Genomic DNA, 25,715 nt, shown 5'->3' on the forward strand with positions numbered 1-25,715 from the left:
AAACTGCTCCCCCCACCTCCAGTATTTGAATAAGTAGGGGGTGAGCACTGAACTAACAAGCTCAAGCAGTTAGAGACCCTGTTATTGGAGTAGTAGTCACAGATCTTGTTTCACGTTTTTCCCATTTGACTTGACTTTTATTTTAGGTTATTTTTTGTGATGTTTTGATTTCACGTGTGTGTATACATTTAAGTTTTTCATATGGTAAAATGTATAGTTGTCTTGTGGCCTCTCCTTTACGTGTTCATGATTAGAATTTGTATTGATCTTATTTTAGGAGATTCAATGTTTTCTTTCTAGATGATTGATTAGTTGTTCATCATTATTAAATAATTCAGTTTCTCACTGACCCCTTTTTCTGCGTTAACCATACATATATTTATATTACTCTGTTCCACTGATCTTTTAAAAAATACAAATAATGTGGTTTTAATTGCTCTATGTTATATATAGTGATTATCCAGCAAGGTTGTTCTTTTTTCAAAATCTTTTCTTTTTCTAATTTTATCACAATATCTGTAGTTTTTCTTTCTTCATGTTCATATGTCTATTTCTTGTCAATCCTGATGATACTTTTCGTAAGGATTATATTATGTTTATTAATTAGTTTAGAGTAGCTGGACAATCTTCGATAGTGTGACTTTTTGTGAACATTTGTACAGTTTCATTCAAGTCTTTTTCTGTTTCCTACAATTGTATACCTAGATTTTTTTCACTAGTTCTTGTATATTTCTTGTTCATTTCATTTTTAGAGACTTAATGATTTTGTCAGAAATATAAACTTGATCTTTTCTTTCATTATACTCTCAAAGTAGTTGTAAAGTATAGATAGAAAAGTAATGTTTTTTAATATAAAATTTCTAACCAGCCACTCTTGAGATTTCTAGCTGTATAACCATTTCTTCTGCACAGAATACTGATTTTATCCTCGTTTGCCAACGTCTTGAGTTATCTAAACATATTACCTATCATTGTCAGAACAAGATAAATGAGAAAAAGGGTGCTAGGCATATTTCGTGGACTTTATTTTGAGGCACAGTTATTAAATCAGAGTTGAATTACAGGGTTTGAAATATTTTTCACTAATAGATTATTGCTATTATTTAAAGAGTGATCCAATCACTATGTACATTTTGGAATCTTTCAATATAGAAAATCTGCCTTTTCAGGACTTTATTGGTCTACTTTCTTATCTCTTGGAGGTTTTATCAGCTGTGGTCTCATCAACATTCTATTCCAGACTACTGCACTTACTGCACTAAAGTGAAACTCACATGTTTAACAAACTAGGATGACTTTTGTTCTATCAGTAATGATCAGACTACAAGCCGTACAGCAAAGCAGACACAATGGAGTTATTAAATATCTTTCTTGAACACACGTTTCAGTGGTTGCACACATCAAATGCATGTAAGCTACATTATTGCTCAGGTGATTTCATGCCATATCTCATCTTCTCTTGTTACTCTTGGTCTGCATATCTTCCTCAAATTCACTCTTCCTTGTTATTTCTCTTATTCACATATTTCAACCTATGCTACTCCTATGACTAATACATTCTGAAGAATATGTTTTAATTATTTTTTTGCGTATTTTGCAATTGCCAATCTGAAAAGCTAATAAATGGCTTTACTCTTTTGAAATGTCTTCACGAGCTTCCGTTTGCTAATGTGGACCTCAACTGATTCATATTATTTGTGGGCCAAGGGACCAAGATTTTGAAATTTGTCCGTACCAACTAACTACCTTACATAATTCATTTTAATTTGTTACACCACCTTGAAACTGTATGGTTGGTACTAAGCAAAGGTCTTAAGTTGTCCTGGTTTGACCTGAAGGAGCAAGAGACAGCTCCCACCCCATGGAGCCTCTTCTCTCCTGGTCTTCTCACGGAGTCATACACAGCCATCTTCACATAATGATCTACTAAGCAAGCAGTTATTGTGTGGGCAGTCAAGGACCAGGCACTAAACATACACAGAGGCTTTGATGACAGAGTGTTTTCAGAAGACAGTCACCATGACGATGAAGATACTAGGAATCAAGTCATAGGGCCAGCAGGTGACATAGTGGTTAAGGTGCTGGAGTCCCATGTGGCTGACCACAGTTCGAGTCCCAGACCTGGTAGCTTGAAACTCACACCAGGCGTGTGTGTGTGCATGCCCAAAACTCCGAGAGGAGAATAGAGAAGAAGGGATTGTGGCATGGCCATCCCCCCAGGGGGTGATTTCTCACTTTCTGTCTCTCTGTCTTCCTGGCAAGTGCATGAGTCCTATAGCAAAATAATCTCTAAAGAAAAAAAAAGGAAATGATAATTATGCTCATAATTGCAACGAGTGCCTACTATATGCCAGATACTGTTTCTAAGTATCTTGTCACCTCAGTTTATTTTCATAGCACCTCAAGTTGCCATGAGGATGGTTCTATGTTACCCTCATTTTACAGATGATGAAATTAAGACAGAAAAGTTAAGTGACTTTCTAAAGTCACACAGGGAGTACATGGCAAAGCACATCTTAAAAGACTATGCCTTTTGGTTGAAGGGAATGAGGAAAAATAAATATAGAAAAGCTGTAAAAGATATGTTTAAATTTTTGAAGAGCTATCAGGTAGGAAAACCCATAAATTTGTTTTATTGCTGCTCAGAACGCAACTATTAAAGTATTTGGATTAAGACATGAAAATTGTTGATAAGTTGATTTCCGATTAATGTATGCAGTAACTCTCCAGGGTTAATATATGTCATGCAGAAACTGTATGGCCTGGAGATGGGTGCAGATATTCAAGCAACTAATCAGTGGTTTGAATTAGTCACCTTCAAGGACCCTAAGGGCTTTGAGATGATAGTAAATGATTCACTTTCTAATTTCTAAAAGGGCAGGATTCTCCACAGTGGCTGGACCAATTCACATTCCCACTAACAGTGTAGGAGTGTTCCCCTTTCACCACATCCCCTCCAGCGCTTATCATTATTTGTTTTTTTAATCTTCGCCAGTCTGACTGGGGTTAGGCGGTATTTCATTGTGTTTTGATCTGCATCTCCCTTATGATGAGGGATGTTGAGCATTTTTTCATATGCTTCTTGGCTGTTCTATGTCTTCCTTGGAGAGTTGTTTATTCAGCTCATTTTTCCATCTTTTAATTGGGTTAATCAATTTCTTCCGGGTAAGCTGCTTGAGTTCCCTGTGTATTCTAGTTATCAGTCCCTTATCTGAGCACGGTTAACAAAAATTCTCTCCCATTCCGAGGGTTGTCAATTCACACTAGTTATGGTGTCCTTTGCTGTGCAAAAACTCCTTATTTTGATATAATCCCACCTGTCTTTTTTGGGGATTATTACCTGTGCTTTGGGGGGGTCTAGCTTAAGAAGTCTTTGCCTACCCCAATGTCTCCTAGAGTTTCCCCAGTGTTTTCCATCAGTAGTTCTATAGTTTGTGGTTGGCTGGACTGAGGTGTAAATTGTGCTGAGTAAAGCCTCTTTACAATCTAAATGATATATAGTGATTTAATGTACAAATAATAATAATAAAAAAAAAGTAAATAAATAAAAGGGTGGGATTGTATACTATAGTGGCAACACTGAGTGAATTCCAGATTGTCAGTATTATAGAAACAACCACATCAACAAAATACTCAATGAATTTTAAAAAGTAAAAATAAATGAACAGTATTAGAAAATCTTCCACATCAGTTTTGAAAGGTTGATTCATATTAAAGAAAGTTAATAAAAATGTCTTAAATTCAAGAAACAGAAAATTTTGGAAAGACTCTGATAAAGGCAGGATCTTTGTGCATGACAGAGGCAGTGCAGTGTGGATTGAGAATATGGATTCCAGAGCTCGACCTAGAACCTCAGTTCTGCCATTTACTAATTGCATGACCTTAGGCAAGTTACTTAGCCTCATTGGACCTCAGTTTCCTCATCTCTAAACTACTGTGTTAAAAATATGATGAATAATGGCTGGGATACCCCCCGGGAGCCAGCCCTCTCCTCTCAGGAGTGTCCTTTCCCTTTCATTTCCCCTGCTTTGTACTTTTGGTTCACTCTGCTGTAAACTTTGTGATTCCACTATGTGTAAGTTTCTTGACTGAATTCTTTCTCCCAGGAAGACAAGATCTGAGTTATTTGTCTCCCTCCTGACAACACAACCAATGAACAACAAAGCTGCTGGGCTCCAGTGACAAACCATTACAGTAAAATGTAGATATTGACTCTTAAAAGAGTCAGGTGGTGGCACATGAGCAACGCAACTAAACCCACATGAAAAAGGTCCTGAGTTTGTGACCTGGGACCTCCCTGAGCATGCATGCCCCATGATAAGGGCATGCTAAGGCTTGGGGGATATCTGAAGACCCTATTAGATATCTCTCACTCTCTCTTGCTCACAGAGAAAATAAAAATAAACAAAACAAAAGAAAACATTATTGATCTATTGATATACTTGTGATGATGGATATGCTAGTTACCCTGACCTGATTATTATACAATATATTCATGTACTGAAAAGCCACAGTACACTCCATAAATATGTACAATTATTATATGTCAAACATTTTTAAAAAGATAGACACTATTTATCTCTTTTTAATACCTGTTGGGAAGATTTATGTGTGTGTTTATATGTATGTATGTGTATATACACACACACGTATGTTACTGTTACACCAAAGAATACCTACAATATCATAATACTCAAACACTATAAAAGGTACATTATTTTGAATTTTATTGTCACAAATTGATACACGGTTGTGAAGAGAAAAATACCACAAACATAAATCAAGAAAATATTAGGTTAAGATAAATTTAAACCGACTTTTAATATTGTCTAATAATATTTTTACTTCTTTTAATTCGAGTATTTTGTTGAGCATCTATATTATGTCTAGCACAATGCTAAATAAAGAGAAATTTTAAAAGCATATCACATGGTTCTTGTCCCTAAATAGTTTGTAATCTATAAATATTTGTGATTATAAAGACACATTTAAAAAGTACTAGGACCTAATACCTTTAGCAAAAATCATCTTTGAAAGTAATCACTTTGGAAGTTATACACCATTTTTAATATCATGCCATTGCTCAGATGGAACCATCTATTGCAGTTTTTCTTTGGGAATTGTTTTTGGAAATATACAAAACGCATAAAGAAAGTGGACTCCATGTTTTAGATGGAGCACCTGGCTTAGTCCCCTGAACTATTCACTAGTTGGTTCTCTGTGATGCTGGTTATGTTAAGATGTCATGAAGACACGTTTGGCTACTCTGATGATCTTCAGATTATGATTAGCCTCTTTCCTTCCTCTGTACCGCAGCAGCACCCATCAGGGGTACCTTGCCCCGCAGACGCTCAGTACGCATGCGTGGCTGTCGCTGGTCGAGGCCGCACAGCGGTGGCTCAGCAGCCGGACGTAGCAAGGCAGGCGAGGGTAAAGGCGAGGAAGAGTCCCAGACCGGCCTTGAGGGCAATTTCTTTCCATTCTACTATTTGTGTTTCTTTCACTACTCCCTAGGCATCTGGCCTTGAGAGCGATGGACAGAAAGGTCTTCCCGAAGCTGGCAGCAGATTTTCCCAATACTCCCTCCTAGCCCTGTGGTTTCAAATATACATAATTAATTCAGATCCATATTTTTAAGTCCAAAATGTTAGATGTGTGTATGTATGTATGTGTGTGTGTATTTGCCAAATACACTTAGAGATTGACAGATTGATATACAGACATTTGTGTTAAATATATTTTTACCGTTTCCCACTTTACTTATGAGTTGATAAATAAGTGATTATTTCTGAATGCTGAAATGTCAGAAATCTGGGATTTATACAGGTTTCTGGTCATTATAAATTTTCTGTGAACCTCAGTAGGTTTGGGAAGTAAAGGTGCTAAGAGTACCTACCTTTATTTTGAATGGCCAATACATTTTAAGGATCCCTAGGTGATAATTAAGCTATGCCTCATTTATTTAAACTATTTTAATTGTCACCAAATTGTGCTTTCCTCACCTTTGAATTACCTTATACTTGGTACTTAAAATAAATGATACCTATAGAAACCATCTTTTCTGACAAATATCCATGTGTCTCAGAAGATAAGTTTGACTAAATGATTTTTTGCCTATTTTGATAATCTAAATACTTTTACATTAGAAGAGTTGTTCTAGGGACCAGCAGATGGCATAATGGTTACGTTGCCAGACTTCCATTTAGTCAACTGTGGTTCAAGTCTGAGTTGTGATTATATGAGTCTTACTTGCTTAATATGACAATTGTAATAATATTATAAATGTTATTTCCTGGCATTACTTTTTCTTTGTTTTTGGAGAGATTTTTGCTATCAGGCTCTTGTGCTTGCTGGAGAAACAGAGAGAGGGACAGAAAGTAAGAAATTACCCCCCAGGGGGTATGCCCATGCCACAATCCCTTCTCCTCCATTCTCCTCTCAGGATTTTGGGCACGTACGCACACGTGCCCCAGCATATTTCAAGCCTGTGAATCCAGGACTGGAATTGCAATCGACTATGTGGGAGTCCAGTGACATAACCATTAAACCATCTGTTGGTCCTGGCTTTACATTTTTAGAACTTACAGACGAAGCTAAGAAGACTTAACTATAATTACAGAAGACAACATAATAGCTATAAACCTTGATGATGTAAAAGTAATGGTATAACTTAAAGCAGCCAAGAGGTAGATGACAGAGAGAAGAAGAAGGTAGTTAATTCTTATTTTACAGAAAGTTGAGCCAAGAGATCCTGCCTTACATTGATGGATTAAGAAATAAGTACTTGGGGGACCAGCAGTTAGCTTAGTGGCTATGTCATTGGACTCCCATGTAGTCGACCTCGGTTCATGTCCTGGACCCAGTGGCTTAAAACTCACGCCGGGCGCATGTGCATGCGTGCCCAAGATCCCGAGAGGAGAATGGAGGAGAAGGGATTGCGGCGTGGCCATCCCCCCTGGGGGGTGATTTCTTGCTTTTCTGGCTTTCTGCCTCTCTCTGTCTGGCGAGCGCATGCACCCTATAGCAAAAACCTCTCAAAAAAAAAAAAAAAAAAAAAGAAAAGAAAAGAAATAAGTACTTGGGGCCAGCAGACGACATAGTAGTTACATTGTTAGAGTCCCACATGGCTGACTGTGGTTCAAGTCCTGGACCTGGTGGCTTGAAATTCACTCCAGGGACATGTGTATGCATGCCCAAGATCCCAGGAGGAGAATGGAGGAGAAGGGATTGTGGTATAGCCATCCCCCCCAGGGGGAGTGATTTCTCACTTTCTCTCTCACCGTCTCTGTCTCTCTCTCTCCGGAGAGCACACATGCCCTAAGGCTAAAACCTCTAACAGAAAGAAAGAAAGAAAGGAACTTAAATATATAATTTTAACCTAAAATGATACCCAACAGAAGAAATTAAAATGTAGTGAATCAAAATTGGGAAAAAGCACAGATGGTGAATGTAAAGACTAAGCAATTTGAGTTCCTCAGTTTTCATAAAAAGTTATTAGCGGGAACCAGCAGTTAGTGTAATGGCTATGTCGCTGGAATCCCACGTAGTCGACCGGGGTTTGTGTCCCGGACCCGGTGGCTTAAAACTCATGCCGGGCGTATGTATGTGCGTGCCCAAGATCCCGAGAGGAGAATGGAGGAGAAGGAATTGCGGCGTGGGGGGTGATTTCTTGCTTTCTGTCTCTATGTCTCTCTCTGTCTGGCGAACGCACGCGCCCTATAGCAAAAACCTCTCAAAAAAAAAAAGTTATTAGCTATTACTGCTTAAAATGGATAAAACAAGAACTGGGAGGACAAGACCTCAACACACAAACGAGAAACAGGACTACGGTCAGAATGTTTGTATCTTCCCAAAACTCATATGTCGAAACGTCACCAACATGATATTAGGAGTTGGGAACCTTTGGGAGGTGACTAGGTCATGAGTGCGGAATTGTCGTGAATGGAATTAGTGCCCTTATAAAAGAGACTCTAGAGAGCTGCCTTTGTCCTCTGTCATGGAGGACCCAGCAAGAAGGTGGTATCTGTGAGAAAGTGGGCCCTCACCACACACCAAATCTTGGCATATTGTTCTTGGACTTCCCAGCCTGCAGAACTGTGTGAAATACATTTCTGTTGCTTATGAGCCACCCAGTTTATGATATTTTGTTATAACAGCCCAAATGGACTACAGGCACCTCTGGGAATGAGACTGGTTATCAGGAATGAGTCAACTTTACCCTTCATGTATACTTTCTTTACATTTAGAATTTGCATGGCCATGCATATGCATAGTGTTCATAGCAATACATAAAATGAGGTTAAAGAATAAGAGGGTCGGGCAGCCTAACGCTCTGCAATGCTGGATGCATGTGGGACGTCCTCTGCTCACCTCATGAGGTGAGGTGTACATGCCGGATGTACATGTGTGCCCATGATTGAGGCTGGCTGAGGTTGGGGGCAGATCATGGCATGAAGATCCTGTTGGAGGTGCCACTGTCTTTCTCTGGTGGAAATAAAGAAATAAACTTAAAAAAAAAAGAGTAAGAATATTACTTTAAAAATTCCTACCTTGCTCTGATCCAGGGTTTGGTATGCATATTGAGACCACTTCCCCAGCTGCCGTGTTTCTCTGAAGCTGGGGGCAAAAATCCCCGCTCTGGGGCCAGCTCCTCTGCAATTGCCCTAATGTGGTAGGGCTCGAATCCGCAGCACCCGCCAATGTACCTGACCCCCAGGTTGTAGGCCTCTCTGGCGTACTTTTGAATTTCCCACCTGGTGGCCACTCTGGGTTCCAGTCCTGTAATACAATAGTTATTTTTGTTACTCTCCCATAGATGTTCTGGCAAATACTTTTTTTTTTCCAATTAAAAAGCTATAAACTTTAGATTATGCATTCTTTTATTATTATTTTTTTTGAGAGGTTTTTCACTATAGGGCACGTGCGCTCACCAGACAGAGAGAGACAGAGAGACAGAAAGCGAGAAATCACCCCCCGGGTGGATGGTCACGCCGCAATCCCTTCTCCTCCATTCTCCTCTCGAGATCTTGGGCACGCACACATACGCGCCTGGTGTAGGTTTTAAGCCACCGGGTCCGGGACGCGAACCATAGTCGACTACATGGGAGTCCAGCGACATAGCCATTACGCTAACTGCTGGTTCCCAGATTATGCATTCTTCAGGCACTATGCTATCTTTTAACTTTTATAATTTTTGCTACAGGGCATGTACAGTCACTGGAGAGAGACAGAGAGGGAAAGTGAGAAATCACTCCCAAGTGGGGATGGTCATGCTGCAATCCCTTCTCCTCCAATCTCCTCTTGGGATTTCAGGTAGGCATGCAAACGAGCCTCGTATGTTTTCAAGCTGCCGGTTCCAGGACTCAAATGGTGCATTTGGCCATGTGAGATTCAGCTGCCTTGACCTCCACACCACCTACCAGCCCCAGACAATTTGTTTTTGATTAACATCAAATGTTTTTGTCTTCTGCAGACTTGAATTGTACAACTGTCACACACTTTATTATAGCTGTTTGAATTTTGTCACAACAAGAAATATCAGGACCTCTAATATGCACCTGAACTTACCAAAGGGGTATTCTGGGAGATCCACAAACCCTCCTTTGTTGCAGTCAGGTGTGTGGAACCCCAGGGCCTGCACCATCAAGTGTGCTTTCAGCCCTGCAGCCTTGAGGCCTTCTGTCATGAGCTTTATGGTCTGCAAGCTGGTCCCAGGCCCAAATCGGCAGTTTACACCAATGATGGAAGCCCCTAGGCAGAGAAATAAAGAATTTTGACATGCTATTGTTGTTTATTTACTTATTTTTAATAGTTAGAAGGTACTTTAAAGATTAGCTATTCCTTTCTACCTTCCAAATTTTTTTTTTTTTTGAGAGATTTTCACTGTAGGGTGCGTGCGCTCGCCAGACCGACAGAGAGAGACATAGAGACAGAAAGCGAGAAATCACCCCCCAGGGGGGATGGTCACGCCGCAGTCCCTTCTCCTCTCGGGATCTTGGGCACGCACGCACACGCGCCCGTACCTTCCAAATTTTATAGATAATGAAATTGATTCCAGTTCTTTTTTTGGTGGGGGGTTGAAGGGAGATTTTTGCTATAGGGTGCATGTGCTCACTGGAAAGACAGAGACAGAAAGTGAGAAATCAACCCCAGGGGGAAAGCACCCTCAGGGGAAAGGGCCACACTGCAATCCCTCCTCCATTCTCCTCTGGGACTTTGGGCATGCACACACATGCACTGATACGAGTTTCAAGTTAGCAGGTCTGGGACTCAAACCATAGTCAGCCATGTGGGAATCCAGCACCTTAACCTCCATGCCACCTGCTGCCCCTCTGCCCTGCTCTAGTTCATTCTTTTATTTCCAAAGTGCTCTCACAATATTAAGCAACCTTTATTTGGGACCAGCAATTAGTGTAATGGCTGTGGCGCTGGACTCCCACGTAGTCGACTGAGGTTTGCATCTCGGACCCGGCGGCTTAAACTCCCGCCAGGCGCATGTGGGTGTGTGCCCAAGATCCCGAGAGGAGAACGGAGGAGAAGGGATTGTGGCGTGGCCATCCCCCCTGGGGGGTGATTTCTCGCTTTCTGTCTCTCTGTCTCTCTCTGTCTGTCTGGCGAGCACACGCGCCCTATAGCAAAAACCTCTAAAATAAAAAAAAAGCAACCTTTATTTAATTAAACAAGCAAAAACTGAGTGGTTTATCACATTATGCATCCAAATTACCAGCCTTCACCAGCTTCACGGCACATTCTCCTGGTGTCACGCCACGCATGTCTCCTTCCGGGCCTATGCACATGGTAACTGCCACAGGTTTATCAAATTCTTTCAGGACTTCCACAGCCCACACAGCTTCTTCAACATGCTCAAAATACTAAGAGAAATGTCACTCTTTACATATAAAGCAGATTTTGAATGGCAGAACGCAAATGTTGCAAAAATGGTCATAAAAATTACCAACTAGCTAGGAGGTGATAAAACTTGCAAATGAATGCGTCCCTAGCAGACCGACAGAAGTATACCTTTCTGAGTCAGTCTTTTAATTTCTTTAACAATAATACGTGCATTTTCATTCAAGGATCATCAATTCAGTGAGATAATGACGGCTAGGGAAAACACACACACACCAAATGTTTTTAAAGTAATTGAGTACTTAATATAATAATCTGGAAGGAATGGAAGTTTTACTAATAAGTTTTGGACTCATCTTTTATGGAACTGGGGTAATTGCTGAAAAATAATGAATAGTTTATCATGCTTTCTACTTCAAAGTGCTTTTAACATTCACTTCTAGTTAGATATTCCTAAGTGCTCCATCAAGCAGGAAGGGGAATATGATTCTTTCCCCAAATGAGAAGATCGAGACACAGAAGGGAGGGGAGCGGCTCAGTTTCTTTACCAACAGTGGACAGGACACCTTGTCTGATAACCCCACGTCATTTTTAGGGGTGCTTCTCCAGGGTTATGTTTCCCTTACATGCCACAGTTGAAAAGCTGACATTGAGGTAACTAGAGAAAAGCCAGTGTAAGTCTTCCTGTTTTTCCCTCTGGACTTAGAAGCAAATTCTGCAGAAGGAATGCGTGAGAAGTGACGGTGTTGTGTTCCCATTCATCTGGAGCACTTGGGGGAACAGTCTCTGCAGGAGATTGTTCTGGGCAGATTAGTGAGCTCTGGCACACCCAACCCCTGGGAAGGTTGCTGACGCAAGGCCGCTATCGGAGTTCAGGAGGGTGAGCGGGGGAGGCCAGCCTGCAGTGCAGCATTAAGTGTGCGAAGGGAGCCAGCTCCCACGTGGCTGATTGCAGTTTGTGCCTGACGGTTTGAAGAACAGAACAGACATGTGCACACAAGCCCAGGATCCTGATGTGATGCACAGTGGAGAAAAAAGGACTGTGGCATGACCAGGCCCACGGGGTTAGCGTTCTGTCTGGTGTGCATGCATCTTCTGGCATCTAAAAGAAGAAGAAAAACGGGGGAGGAGGAGGAGGATGGGGGCTGGCAGGGGAGGAGAAGTAATGGTGGTGTTGCTTGGGGAACTAACAGTTTGGAGGCTATTTTTCTTATTCAGGATTAAGACTTAGGTTGAGCTTGACTCCCGGCAGTAGCAGCTGTTTTGGGAAGTGGAGGAATGAGAGCTTTCATTTTAGCTGGAGGGAAGAGAATGTTCTGGGCCTTCATCTCCTATTAGTGACCAATTCTTAGTGCATTTTTCTTCGCAATGTCACTCCCACGTGAAAGCAGAGCGGCAGAGTGAGCGTGGTGTGGATGGAGGAGAAGGAAACTCCTGAGGGTCCGCCCAGTGCCCTCACTCTGCTCCCTCACGGTTTCCAGTCCACACACAAAGCACCTTCCAGCTTGGTCTCTCCCTCAGGAGAGGATCTTCTCTGAGCCGCTGCCCCCTGTTTCTTGGCCCAGGTGGCAAGGGTCTTGAGTCAGCTGCTGCCAACACTAAGCCTTAGAAAACAAAGGCCAGGGTCAGGCCTCCCCTGTCCTCTGGCTTCACGTAAAGCACAGACATGAGGGAATGTTGGCCTTGACTACAGCGCATTTAAATAAACCTTTGACATCTGCGCAGAGGAAAGGCGAGCAGAAGGCAGTTCAATACCCTAACGAAAGTTGAAGACTTTGCAGTTACACGTGTCAGAATAAGCTCTTCCTAATCCTAGGCTTACCTCTGCAATGAAGAAGTCCACATTTTTTCTGGCAAAAACCTGTAGCTGTAGTCGAAAAAGTGTTTTGACTCTGGTTTCGTCCTTGTGGTGTTTGTAAATTGATGTCTGGCAGATCCCACCTGCTACCAAAGCATCGCCTTTGGCAGCCACTTCCTGGGCGAGCTCACAGGCAGCGGCATTTACGTCTTCCCACTGAGATGAGAGAGCGAGAGCTCGGATGGTGTGCTTGGCACTTTAAGGGTTCATATAATAGGTAACAAAGGGGCAGTGAGCAAGTAAATGAGTACAAGTCGCCCATGGGGACCATGTTACGAGAGGGGGGACAAGCTCTTCTGCCACAGTGACATCGGATTCCCATCACTGTACTCATCACACCGGATTTTAGTAATTGTTTATTTGCCTCCCATTTAACTGTGAGCCTCTCCCAAACAGGGTCTCTCTGCCTTTGCATCATCTCCGTATCTAGCATAGAGAACAGACTAATAGGTACTTGACAGATGTTGGTTGATTGAATGAATAAATGGGCATTTCCTTTTTTTTTTTTTTTAAGAGAAAATTTTGCTCTAGGGCATGTGTGCTTACCAGAGAGACAGAGAGGGATAGAGAGACAGAAAGCAAGAAATCACCCCCAGAAGGGATGGCCACATCTCATTCCCTTCTCCTCCATTCTCCTCTCAGGATTTTCAGCACACACGCACACAAGCACCCGGCATGAGTTTCAAACCTCCGGGTCCAGGACCTGAACCACATTCAGCCATGTGGGAGTCCAGTAACATAACCATTATGCCATCTGCTGGTCCCTATAAATGGGCACTTACTTTTACAAGTGTTAGCACTTTATAGCTGCAGAATTATTCACAGTGCTTCCACATCCTTCCACCTATCTACTTTTCTCGACAGGTCTATGAGCCAAGGCATTGCTGTCGCCTCCTTTTACAGAGAGAAAAACCAAGGCTCGATGCAGTTAAGTGCCTTGCACACAATTACACAGCTGACACATGGCAAAGTTGACTGTCATGCCCAATTGTTCTCCTTTCTAGGCCAGTCCTATGTTCTTTCAGAGCCCCCATCTTCAATGGACAAAGTAGAAATGTAGAATTTTAAATGAGGAATTAAAAAGAGCCTCCTTGGGGCCAGCAGGTGGTGGGGTGGCTAAGGTGCTGCATTCCTACATGACCAACCACAGTTCTAGTCCCAGACCTGGCAGCTTGAAAATCATGTCAGGCACATGTGCACGCAGACTGTGGTGTGGTCATTATCCCCCACCCCGGGAATGACTTCTCACTCTCCCTCTCTCTGTCTCTCTCTGGCAAGCACACATTACAACCTATGGCAAACAAACAAATAGACAAACAAAAACTAAAAAAAAAAAGGAGCATCCTCAAAGTGTTCTTTCTCTCCCCTCCGTTGGGTTATTCCTTCCTTTACCTAAAAGTAGAGTCCTCTCCCTTCCTCTATCTAAAATGGGAGAAAGCTCATAAGTTTAGTATACATTTCTATATATTGGGTAGTTGGTAAAGTCATGATGCATTTTTACATAGAAAAATGTCATGACTTTTCTGACAACTTAATAATAATTCATTAGTATTATGTGTAGATTTTACAGTAAATGATAATAACGTAAGTGAATTCCATAGCTTTCCATGAAGAGGTTGTGTTTATTATAAATTATTCCCTTAACCCCCCACCCCCCATTATAGTTACCTTGCTTTCCATATTGTCCTCGCTGGCAGAAAAGGTGAAAGTTTGCATGACATTTGATCCTGCTCTCAAGAATTCCATGTGAAGCTGATGAACTATGAAGTAGTTAGGTTTAATTGGAATTTTAAAAACAGAAACTATCATGTGTAACAGAAACTATCATTTGTAACAGCAGCAGCTCACTCACTCCCATCTCTTGCAATCATCCCAACCTAGTAGTGACACAAAGTTGCACGTTAAGGTCAGTAGAATTCAAAGACTGAATGTACTATTTAGAGAAGACTCATACAGTTCAGGAAATGGGCCTCCTGGCCTAGTGCAATCACATGTGGTGATTAAGGCCTGGTTGACCAGCTGTCCCTTGGTCTCTTGGTCTAGAGAGGTTTATTCATGTATCAGTGTGGTGAAGGATGTGACTGGTCTAGTAAGTCAACATCAGGTAGCCCTCAAAGGAGAATGAGGACATTCTCATAGAGAGTAGGAATATGTGTGTGTCCAAACTGATTCAACAGTGAGCTTCTGGGGAAACAGTCAGAAAGCAGTCTGAAAATTTTCCTTGGCTGTCAGAAAGTTGTTCCTTTCTATCTCTTCACCACCTTCACCTTCCTCTTTGTATCCGTATCCTTGCTATTTAAACACTCTCTTCTTGGTTTAGCAAAAAGATCTAAAATTAAGAACAAGATAAGAACTAGACAGCCAAAACTTTGTTCTGTCCTACCACGGGGGTGTCTGACAGAATAGAGAATTGGAGGGAAAAAAATTGCAGTCACCAGGTACTTAAAATATGCTGGTATTTCATATGGGTTAACTCATGGGTCCTTACAACCAGCCCACATGGTGCCTCCATGTAACAGATCAAGAAATGGATTCTTGGAGAGGTCAAGTGACTTATCCAAGGCCACATGGTTGGTCAGTGGAGGAACTACAATGAAGCCAGGTTTGTCTGAAACACTGTCTGCGTGTGAATGCATTTGAGTGAATTAAAGTTCTTTTTTTAGCTCAAATTCTGTTTCACCCACTTCATTCTTTGACTTTATTTCCCCAGTTTAATATGGGAGTATAAACATACACAAAGAGTCATAATAGAATTAAGGTCCCAAACTTCTATTACTAACCACTTCTGTAATAGTTTCTACCTCCAACTTAAAATTTTCCCCAGCTTGGAGTAGCATAGGAAACCGTGTTTGTTTCTTTATACTCCCATCGCCAGAGTCTGGCTGTCTGGGCTCTGTTAAGCTAGTGACCACCATTCATCATCCTTACCGTACACGCAGTCGTAATGCCATACAGTCATTATCGGGATGAATTGGAAGTACTTTGAACATCCACAAGGTACATATTCATGTGACAAATATTAAGATGTATGTTTTAGCACTGCCTATACATGAAGATACCACTCTGTGTGTGTGTGTGTGGGTGGGTGGGTGTGAAGGAGAGAGAGGGAGAAAGAGAGAGAGAGAGGTGATTTTCTTCTATGTGCTTCAGTTCACATACTACCATTGTCTACACACCAGCAATTTGGGCCGAAATAGTCCTTTGAAACACTTGCTATTGTTTCCTGATTTTCTCCCAATCAGATTTAAGCCAAGTGTCCCTCGGGTAGTCAGTCTCAGGTGATGTGGGTACCAACCTGCATCTGGGTGTTCCACTACTGCTTCTGGAGTCCAGAGCCCAGCCTTCACGTAGCCTCTCTTCTCCAGGGTTATGAGAAAGCTGCCATCTCCAATCACAACCTCTCCACTCTCCAGACGCTCCAAAATACCCTAGAGACGAGGGGAAAAAATCACCTGGGGCCTCCTCCACCATTGCTTTTTTTTTTTTTTTTTTTTTAGAGGTTTTTGCTATAGGGTGCGTGTGCTCACCAGAAAGACAGAGAGAGACAGAAAGCAAGAAATCGCCCCCCAACGGGGTATGGCCACGCCGCAATCCCTTCTCCTCCATTCTCCTCTCGGGATCTTGGGCATGTAAGCACATGCCCCAGGCATGAGTTTAAGCCACCGGGTTCTGGGACTTGAACCGTGGTCGACTACATGGGAGTCCAGTGACATAGCCATTACATCAATTGCTGGTCCCACACCATCACTTTTCTTTCTCTATAAGCAACTTCTAATTTTAGGAAATGTACTATTACATTCTTAGAGATCTAGATCTGTTAGTATCATGTCTAGTCAGGTGTAGGGGTGCATGCCAACACTGACAGCTACCTGGGAGGGTGAGGCAGGAGAATCCAGAGTTCAAGGCCAGCCCGGACAACATACCAAGATCCCGTCACCAGAGAAAAGGAAACCTAATAGTCTAATAGAATTTCAGAAAGATTGTACATACTATCGCTTTTGGCCAATTTAAGTACTGTTCTGTGCAATCAAAGGACAGTGACTCTTTTTTTCTCTACATTTGATCTGAGTCAAGTTATAGTCAAAGTGCTGATTCCCTGATAGTTATGATTTTTCAACATGTTTGTGGCCACGCTGCTAGTTGCCTAACTAATGTGCATTCTCTCCCTTTTTCTTTGCTGCTGTATTCTGTATGGGGAGAAAATGTCCCCAGTTAAAAAAAAATCCCAGGCTCCCCTGCTTCTGGGATTGGCCCATGACTCAGTGCTGGCCAGCGAGACATAGAAGGAAGGAAGCTGAGAATTTCCAGAAGAGTTTTGCTTTCCTATGCAGATGCCCACTACCATCTTGTCTCTTTGCTCCTTCCCGGCTGGAATGTCAGTATAACGTCTGGGGATACAGCAGCCTTCTTGTGCTATGCCATTGAAAACTTCCTGTTAAGGCTGGAGCTGACTGGTACCGAAGTTTACTTGTGTGTGATTTTTTCTTTTAATGAAGTTTATTTATTGGGCCAGCCTTGTAATCCAGCAGTTAAATGCTGTGCAGAGGAAGCCAGATCACATATGGCTGGCCAGGGTTCGAGTTCAAGCCCCAGGACTATGCACTTTGCACTATGCACTAGATGTACATGCATGTGCCCAGGATCCTGAGAGTGTGGAGAACTGAAGGAAAAAGGATTGCACTGCGACCAGGGCCCCATTGTTTTCTCTCCTCCTCTCACTCTCTTCCCCTCTCTGGTGTGCCGGCACACACCCTTTGGTACAATAACAGAATGAAAATTTTATTTAAAACAATTCATTTATTTCCTTCATATAAGGAAAAAAGAGAGAGAGATGCACCCTTGAAAGGGTCTTCATATACATTCTTTCCCCAAGGCCTGCAGCCAGCCAGGATCAGAGGCATGCCCAAGGGGGTGTCCAGCATGTTCAGGATGCAAACCGGGAACTCCGAATGGTCTCTAGCCCTGCACAGCAGCTGCCCTTCTGCCTGTGCTGGCACGCTGGGCCAGGAGCTTGGTTTCCTAATGCCGTCCTTGAGCAGCTGCAGCACCATGGACTGCCCAGCAAGAAACCTCCTATGTATGAGAGCCACTGAACATAACCCTAACGGACACGACATTTCAGAATCATGCCCTCCATTTGCCCAGCCGGTTACATTTGGTATTGCCCAAAACTTTGTGAACAGGCAGGGCTGACAGTTTCATAAATGAAGGAACTGAGAAAAGTTGTGACTTATCTAAGATCGTAGAGCTAAGTAAGAAAGCAGACTTTAGAGCTTCTAAGTTCCTACCCCTCTCCCTCTCCCTCTCCCTCTCTCTCTCTCTCTCTGATTTCCACCTGTCTGTTCAGCTCACCTATAACCTACTCAAAACGTTGTGTCTAGAGCAGCTAGCCATGGGTTGCTGTTTCCTTGGTCTAAATCACTCCTCCCCCAGGTGCATGGATCTTCCCTTCACTTCCTTCAGGTCCTTGGTCAAATGTCATTTCTTCCAGAGAGCCCTTCCCGATCTACTGCAACCACCCACATAGCAACCCCTGATCCTGCATGTGTAGACTGCATTAGTTGAAGATGACCTTGTACTCAAAATAGGCCAGTCAGGCCCAGCTGCAGTGCTGCACACTGCTTAGACGCTGCTCTGCAGGCCGGGACCACATGGGAAGCGCAGGTTCAATTCTTGATCCACCCTGAAGGCCAGGCAGAGGTGTGCACCTGTAACCCTCGTGATTCAGGAGGCTGAGACAGAAAGGCCATGAGCTTGAGCTGACCAGGACGACCTCGAGAGACCCTGCCTGGAACAGCCCAAAACAGTGATAGGTGCCTGCGGTCTCAGCTACTTTGGAGACTGAGGCAGGAGGAACACAACACAGCAAGGCAAGACCCTGTCTGGAAAGGAAGGAAGGGGGGAGGGAGGGAGGGAGAGAGGGAGGGAGGGGGAAGGGCAGGAAGGAAGAAAGAAAGGAAGGGAGGGAGCGAGGGATGGTGGAAATAAGGAAGGAAGAAGGGAGGAGATCATGGACCAGCAAATTTCAGGCCTGCTCACTGGATGCTGAGCAGTGCGTGAAGAGGGAGAAAAGCCTCCAGGCGCCCCTTCTAACCACTTATACTGTCCTGGGAGATCAGTGTACAATCCCTCAGTTCCCAAATTCGAGGAAGACCTCAGGCAGGGTACAAAGGCAGCATACTGGGGTAGTCTCGGGCTTAGAGTAAGTTAAGCAGCTGTAACAAAGAGGCCTCGCAGACAGCGGCTTTAACTAGAGGTAGTTCATTTTTTTCCTCACGTGAGAGTCCCAAAGTGCACAGTCCTTTCTTCTTGTGACTTTGCCCTTCCCCATGGCATGGCCAGCACATGACAGTCCAAGGCCACCTGTGGCCACCACTAACCTGAGTAAACACAGAGCACAGGGTTATCGCCCGCTGCCTGTGGGTGGTCTGTGCTGCTCTCACATTGCAACAGCACAGCTGGCTGGTTCCTCCCGGGCTGCCTGGTCCGCAAAACTGAGAGTCACTGCCTGGGCCTTTGCAGAAAACACTGGCCAAGCACTGCCCCGGGGTACTGTTCTCTTTGGCATGCTTAAAACTGGGTCAGAGTCATGTTCACATATGTCTTAAATGATGAGAAAACGAAGTGTGATAAAACTTATCCTCGAACTTTGAGCCCAGACTTGGAAGCGACTCTTACCCCTTCCACTCACACTCCCTAAGTGGGTGTTTAACCACAGGCTATACCTGGCTGCCAGGGGCGTCAGGCAATGCCGCGAATGCTCAGGCGTCCAGCCTCAACTGTGCTGTGTAGGTGGGGGAGAGAACAGAGGGAAACTGGCTGTCATCTGCCATTTCTCCTGCTCCATCCCTTTGGCTAGGGTTAAGTCAGGCTTAGGTTTAAGGTCAGGACTGAGGTCAAAGTTAGGTCCCTAAACTTCCTAGACACTGATGAACAAAAAGATCCTGATCACATTTTGTCTATATTGCTCGATATATTATTTTCTTCAATATTCTTTCCAGGAGGCTGGGAGGTGGTTGAGACAATAGACTAAGAATGCAGCTTATCTGATCTTGTTCACAAGAGCCAGTGTCCTTCCCTGAGTCTTTTGAGGTCTAATAAAAACAACCAGGAATTAAAGGGTACACGGTAAGGTCATCCCACAGAGCCCAATTTGTTCTCCCTCCCAGATGGGCCTGTTAACGGTACCAAACCAAATAAAGGAGGCAAAACGTGACTGGAATAATTCATTAATCTCTATCCAAGGACACGACTAGAGAGGGGCTTTATTCTGCCCTATCCCCATGTTCAGCTCTGCAGAAAATACAAACCACTCTAGCTGTGTGAGCAGGAAGGAATTTGATACCGATAAATGGGTGCATAAAAATGTACACTGCACTCCTTACAATGACGTCTAGCAAACAGCACTGCGCTGGCTTGCCAGGGGCTGCGTCCTGTGCCATAAGTAAAGAAGCCAGTGCTGAGCCGCTGGTTTGGGAGTACCTCACACAGTGTACCATCTAGGGGCAAGGAGGCCGCTGTCTCCACTGCTGCCCTTCAATTGGACCCTGGACACTGGGCTGCTGGACGCGGCCTAGCCTGCCAGGCTTCTACCTTCTCAGGCTCAGACAGGAGTGTCAGTCTGAGGGGCCTGATTCCTATCAGAATCTAAGCTGCACGAAATCCGGAAAGGTGTTTAGCTTTTGTTCCTCTGCAGTACAAGGAGGCGGGTTCTATGGAATCGCACTGGGCGCTAAGAACCAAGTCATGAGATCTACAACCTCTCCTTTTTTTTTTTTTTACTGCATAGTGAGGGCAGTCAGATAGAGCCTGCTGTATGAGCTGTGTTAATCATAAATGCTGTTTTGGTGACTCGAATGCCTGATGTTGGTTATTTTCCCGTATTTTGTATCTCAAGCTAAAGTTTAGCTCAATGTAGAAGAAAGGTTAATGTTTCTGTGATTCCCACCTTCCTCTGTACTCCATAAAATGCAATTTACTCTTTTCATGTTATCCTTTTGAAACATAAAAAAGACTTACTCTTCAAACTTTTATTGAGCTGTTCTCACATACCAACTACAATTCAAGACAAGAGCGACAAATGTTGGAATGAGACAAGGTCTCTGGCCTCGAAAAGCTCAAAGTCGGCCACTTGGGGAAGGTCAGTCTACAAATAATGACAACATAAAGCAATAAGTAAATGCTGCAGAAGAGTACAGAGGGAGAACCAGAGGTGCCATCATTCTGTACAAATTTCTCCTTGAAAATCTAGTATACTTCCAGGCTGCCTCTAGGCCTAGTGGTTAAGGGAGCTAGATCTCACATGGCTGACCATAGTTCGAATCCCAATCTCTGGCTTGAAGAACACACCCAGCACATGTGTGTGCCCCAAATCCTGAGGATGGGAAACAGAGAGGACGGGTTTGCAGCAGGACCACGCCCCATTGGTGGGTGTTTTTCTCTTTCCTCTCTCTCTGGCCAACACATGCATTCTCTGGTCATTAAAAAAATAATCATAAAATAAAGAAAATAAATTATATAGGTCTGTCAGAAAAGTCATGATGCATTTTTTCTGTTTTTCTATGCAGAAATGCATCCTAATTTTTTTTAACAACTCAATCTTTTTTTTTAAAGAGGCTTTTGCACTCACTGGAGAGACAGACACAGTGAGAGGGGAACTGAGAAATCACCCTTCAGGGGGAATGTCTGCACTGCAGTCCCTTCTCCTCCATTCTCTACCTAGGATCTTGGACATGCATGCACACATCCCCAGCATGAGTTTCAAGCTGCCAGGTCCAGGACTCAAACCACGGCCGGCCATGTGTGAGTCTAGCAATGTAACCACTATGCCATCTGCTGGTCCAACAGCCCAGTACCTCAATAAGTTAACTATGTTAGCAATTAGTAATCTAATATTCATTTTGTTTTTAGAATTATTTATTTAATTTATTATTATTATTATTCATTTGATATAGGGTACATGCATTCACCAGAGAGAGAGACTGAGAAGAGAGAGAGAGACAGAAAGTGAGAAAGCAAGCCGCCAGGTCCAGGGCTTGAACTGCGGTCAGCCATGTGGGAGTTCAGAATCTTCAAGCTAAAGTGTAGCTCCATGTGGAAGAAATGTTAATGTTTGCTGTGATTCCACACCACCTGCGGCTCCAGTAATCTAATTATCGCACCTGACAATTCTAGAGGAGAAAAGTACTAACACAGAATTCAGGTATTACAAGTTAGTCTTTCGCTTCCCATATTCAACCTGTCTCGGGGTTAAGACAAGCGGATCCACCAGGGGGTGACTAAAATGACCTCCGGGTCACTCCAGCCCTCCTCTAAATATCTTCCCCGGGACCACAGCAAAGCCTTGCCGGTCTGACCTCCTCTCACTTGTGATCGCCCCTCCTTGGGTCTTGCACAAGTCGTAGCTCCCCTACCCTGCACCTTCCTGCCCCGCAGTACCGAGGCACCGGCCTGTCTCTTAGTTTGACTGAAAGAGGCTTGTGGGCTGGTGACATCTTATTTGTCTATGTCCCTACCACCTCATTTTAAGAGTAAGCCCATAATTAACTATGCTAAGAGTTAACAGAGAGCCACGACTGCTTTTGAAAGATCTGATGTGTCACATGTGCTATGAGTTTGGTCCTGAGGAGGAAAAAAAATATCAGTCACTGTTTAACAGAAAAATAGCTAGTGTTTTAAGAAAATTATATACATATTTTAACTACGTTTTTATGATGCCAAGTAAAGGTAACACACTTTCATCTGCTTTCTGAATGTTTGTCCAACATTTTAACTTTCTAGATTTCTAACCAGCCATTAGCAAAATAACTACCAAGATTTGAAGGCAGACAATTGTCTAGCCTCGCCTGCTCTTAACACCTCGCCTCGTAACTACCCACTCGTGTGATGGAAAGACAGCTCTAGGATGGCAAGGACAGGAAGCTGTAAAATAAGCACGTGGCCAGTTGTGGTGGTAGTGTGACACTTAGTGATGCTGAAGTCACGTGGGTTGGTCCTGGGTTCACCTCAGGAGGTCTCCTTTTAACACCAGACGTGATCCAGGCTGAGGCTCAGGGGGATCACTGCGTAAAGATCCTGTCAGGGGTAACTATCTGACAGAAGAATCAAATAAGTAATAAAATCAGCAGCACTGTCAATTAATTTGTAGAACTTTAATATTTTCGGTCCATCTTCCCTTTTAGTTTAGCAGTGAACCTGCCTTGGATCCAGGACTGAGCTCTGGGGTACATTTATGCCCACTGTTTGCAGACGCCAATACTGAAGACCTCCAGATCTAAGATCTGGTTTCAAGGCAACTCTATTCACACTCCCGGGAGATCAACTTTAGCCTTTGGCAAGTGGTAGCCAGAAAGATAACCTGCCTGTAATGTCTCTCTGTCCTGCAGTTGCCAGCAGGACTGCTTTCTTGGATTGAAAAACTTATCATGGGGCCAGCAGGTGGCATAATGGTTATGTCGCTGGACTTCCACATGGCTGACCATAGTCTGAGTCCTGGACCCAGCGACTTGAAATTAATGCCAGACATGTGTGTGTGCATGCCCAAAGTCCCAAGAAGAGAATGGAGGAGAAGGGATTGTGGTATGGCCATCCCCCCAAGTGTGTGTGTGTGTGTGTGTGTGTGTGTGTGATTTCTGACTTTCTCTCTCTTTGTCTCTCTGCTAAGTGCATGTGCCCTAGAGCAAAAATCTCTCTAAACAAAACACAGAACTGATCAGAAGTGTCACTTATGATGATGAAATGTACCTGTTAGCTGAGAAGAAGGGTGAGATTAGTTCTAATACACCAGGTATACATGTTGATGTTGCAGGAACAGAGGCCCCAGAGAAATTGAACAGGGATGGCCTTTAAAAAAAAAAAATGAACTATAGGGACCAGCAGTTAGCATAATGGCTATGTTGCTGAATTCCCATGTAGTTGACTGTGGTTCGAGTCTCAGACCCGGTGGCTTAAACTCACGCTGGCGCATGTGCGTGCATGCCCAGGATTCCGAGAGGAGAATGGAGGAGAAGGGATTGCAGTGTGGCCATCCCCCCTGGGGGGGGGTGATTTCTCCCTTTTTGTCTCTCTGTCACTCTGTCTTTCTGGCGAGCGCACGTGCCCTATAGCAAAAACCTCTAAAAAAATGAACTATAAAAATGAATGCTCACGGGAACCAGCTGTTAGTGTAATGGCTATGTTGCTGGGCTCCCACGTAGTTGACCGTGGTTTGCGTCCCGGACCCGGTGGCTTAAAACTCACGCCGGGTGCGTGTGCGTGCATGCCCAAGATCCTGAGAGGAGAATGGTGGAGAAGGGATTGCGGCGTGACCATCCCCTCTGTGGGGTGATTTCTCGCTTTCTGTCTCTATGTCTCTCTCTGTCTGTCTGGCGAGTGCATGCGCCCTATAGCGAAAAAAACCTCTCCAAAAAAAAAAAAAAGAACGCTTACTAGAAAATTTGTAGAGAAAGAAACCAGCACAACATTCTTTACTTCTTTATCTTTTAATTGACCTTATTTTCTTTAAGTCACATTTTACTTACATAATAAGAAACACATATCCTCAAACATGTCTTTAGGCCTATATTTCATTTTTTGTAACTGTTATCATTATTGTGTCCTTCCATAACAGTATATGTATATATATGTATACATATATATATACACACACTATATAACACGCACTATATATGTAAATATATAAATGTGTAAATACATTACATATAGTACATGAATCTATTACATATAATAGGTCTCTCTATATAAATGTCCTTGAGATCAGTTTGTGATATACCTCCTTTTGTAACTTAATATTGCAAAAGCACTATATCTGAACTATTTGGAAGAGGTTCTCATCAATATCTTTTTTTTAAAGAATTTATTTTATTTAACTTGTTTATTTATTTTAATTTGACCAGAGAGGGACAGAATGAGAGAGAGAGAGAAAGCAAGATGCCAGGGCTGGTATTCAAACCGCAGTTGGCCATGTGGGAGTCCAGCGCCCTCAACCACCATGCCACCTGCCAGTCCCCCTCATCAATATCTTAGTAGTAGAGGGAAAATATTGGAGAGATGTAGCTACAACCAGTTTGATATAAATAGAAGATTTTTTTAATGATTAAAAAAAGGAGAAAAAGAAATATATCATCAAAGCACTTTGTTCCCATTCTGGGCTTTCCAACAGGCAGATGAGCAACACTTCCATCGTGGTTGTTTCCGCCTTTGTGGTATAATAAATGAGCGGTGCTCACTTCTCATCACCCCTCCCCTTCCACATTCTGCGCTACTGGGGCTGGGGAGGGCTGCTTTGATGGGTCCGGGGATGGCTGGTGTTCAAGTGTATTCCCCCTCAACGACTTACACCCCCTACCCAACACACACACACACACACACAGCCTACAAGTGGTGATACCAGGAGCCTCACGCACCACCACCCACACCCCCTCGGCTCAGGTGTATCCTAGCCCAGGACTGGTTTTAAGCCACCCAGCGACTCCAAGGGCCAGGCTGTCCCCTTCCCGGAAACCAGATGAAAACTCAGACATGCTCTGAGGCTGAGTGAGCCCAAGGAGCTGCAGGCGCGGCAAGTCGAGAGGAGAAAAAAACGAGAGCCCGGTCTGTGAGTCTGAAAGTCCAAAGCCCCGCTCCACTGGGCCTAGGTTGCTGACCCTGCGCTAGCCCTGGTTTCCTCACCTGCATCATGGGGATAAGGAGGAAGCCGGGAAGATCTGCATAAAGCACGCTGCTCCTGCGGTGCACTAAGTGCTGCAAAATGTTAACCAGCCCGAGGGCGCGGTCGGGTGAACAGGCTCCTCGGAGCTGTTCCAGCCAGGTACTTTATCAAGGCCGCAGAGCTTGGCTAGGGGCAAGATTTGAACTCGAGTCTCCGACTGTCCAGAGGCTCCGCGTGGAAGAAAGGAGGGACACTCACCCTTTTGGTCCCTGGGCCTCGGGCTGCAGCCATCGTGCCTCGATCTGCGGGCGCAGGTTCCTGAGCACACCGCCCTGCAGGAGTCCGCCCTCCTCCCAGCGC

The 25,715-nt window shown here is 43.7% G+C and overlaps 2 protein-coding genes across 3 annotated transcripts in view; one reads left to right on the top strand and one right to left on the bottom strand.

Moving 5' to 3' along the window:
• Positions 1-4,705: 4,705 nt before the first annotated feature.
• BHMT2 (betaine--homocysteine S-methyltransferase 2) lies at positions 4,706-25,703 on the bottom strand. 2 transcript variants are annotated; one of them, XM_006143525.3, is made up of 8 exons: positions 25,614-25,703; positions 16,002-16,134; positions 14,375-14,466; positions 12,671-12,862; positions 10,724-10,871; positions 9,568-9,750; positions 8,550-8,778; positions 4,706-5,592 (listed from the first exon to the last, which is right to left on the bottom strand). In XM_006143525.3, exons 1-8 carry the CDS (start codon positions 25,644-25,646, stop codon positions 5,511-5,513), a joined length of 1,092 nt encoding a protein of 363 aa, XP_006143587.2. In that variant the 5' UTR covers positions 25,647-25,703; the 3' UTR covers positions 4,706-5,510. The 2 variants fall into 2 exon arrangements, with proteins under 2 accessions (XP_006143587.2, XP_027625759.1); XM_027769958.1 differs by lacking the exon at positions 12,671-12,862.
• Positions 25,396-25,715, top strand: part of DMGDH (dimethylglycine dehydrogenase) — a 67,919-nt gene continuing 67,599 nt past the window's right edge. Inside the window, exon 1 of the mRNA XM_027769957.1 lies at positions 25,396-25,514. The gene's annotated coding sequence lies outside the window, so the exon portion shown is untranslated. The remainder of the gene's footprint in view (positions 25,515-25,715) is intronic.

This window comes from Tupaia chinensis, unplaced genomic scaffold, assembly GCF_000334495.1.
Source record: "Tupaia chinensis unplaced genomic scaffold, TupChi_1.0 Scaffold000099_1, whole genome shotgun sequence".
Lineage (NCBI taxonomy): Eukaryota > Metazoa > Chordata > Mammalia > Scandentia > Tupaiidae > Tupaia > Tupaia belangeri.

Excerpts from the sequence above, each read along its gene's own strand:
- BHMT2 (XM_006143525.3), bottom strand. The coding sequence starts at position 25,646 with ATGGCTGCAGCCCGAGGCCCAGGGACCAAAAGG. Across the intron at positions 16,135-25,613 it reads GAGGCCCAGGGACCAAAAGG|GGTATTTTGGAGCGTCTGGA; the intron begins GTGAGTGTCCCT and ends CCTCGTCTCTAG. Across the intron at positions 8,779-9,567 it reads TCTCCCAGAATACCCCTTTG|GACTGGAACCCAGAGTGGCC; the intron begins GTAAGTTCAGGT and ends ATTGTATTACAG.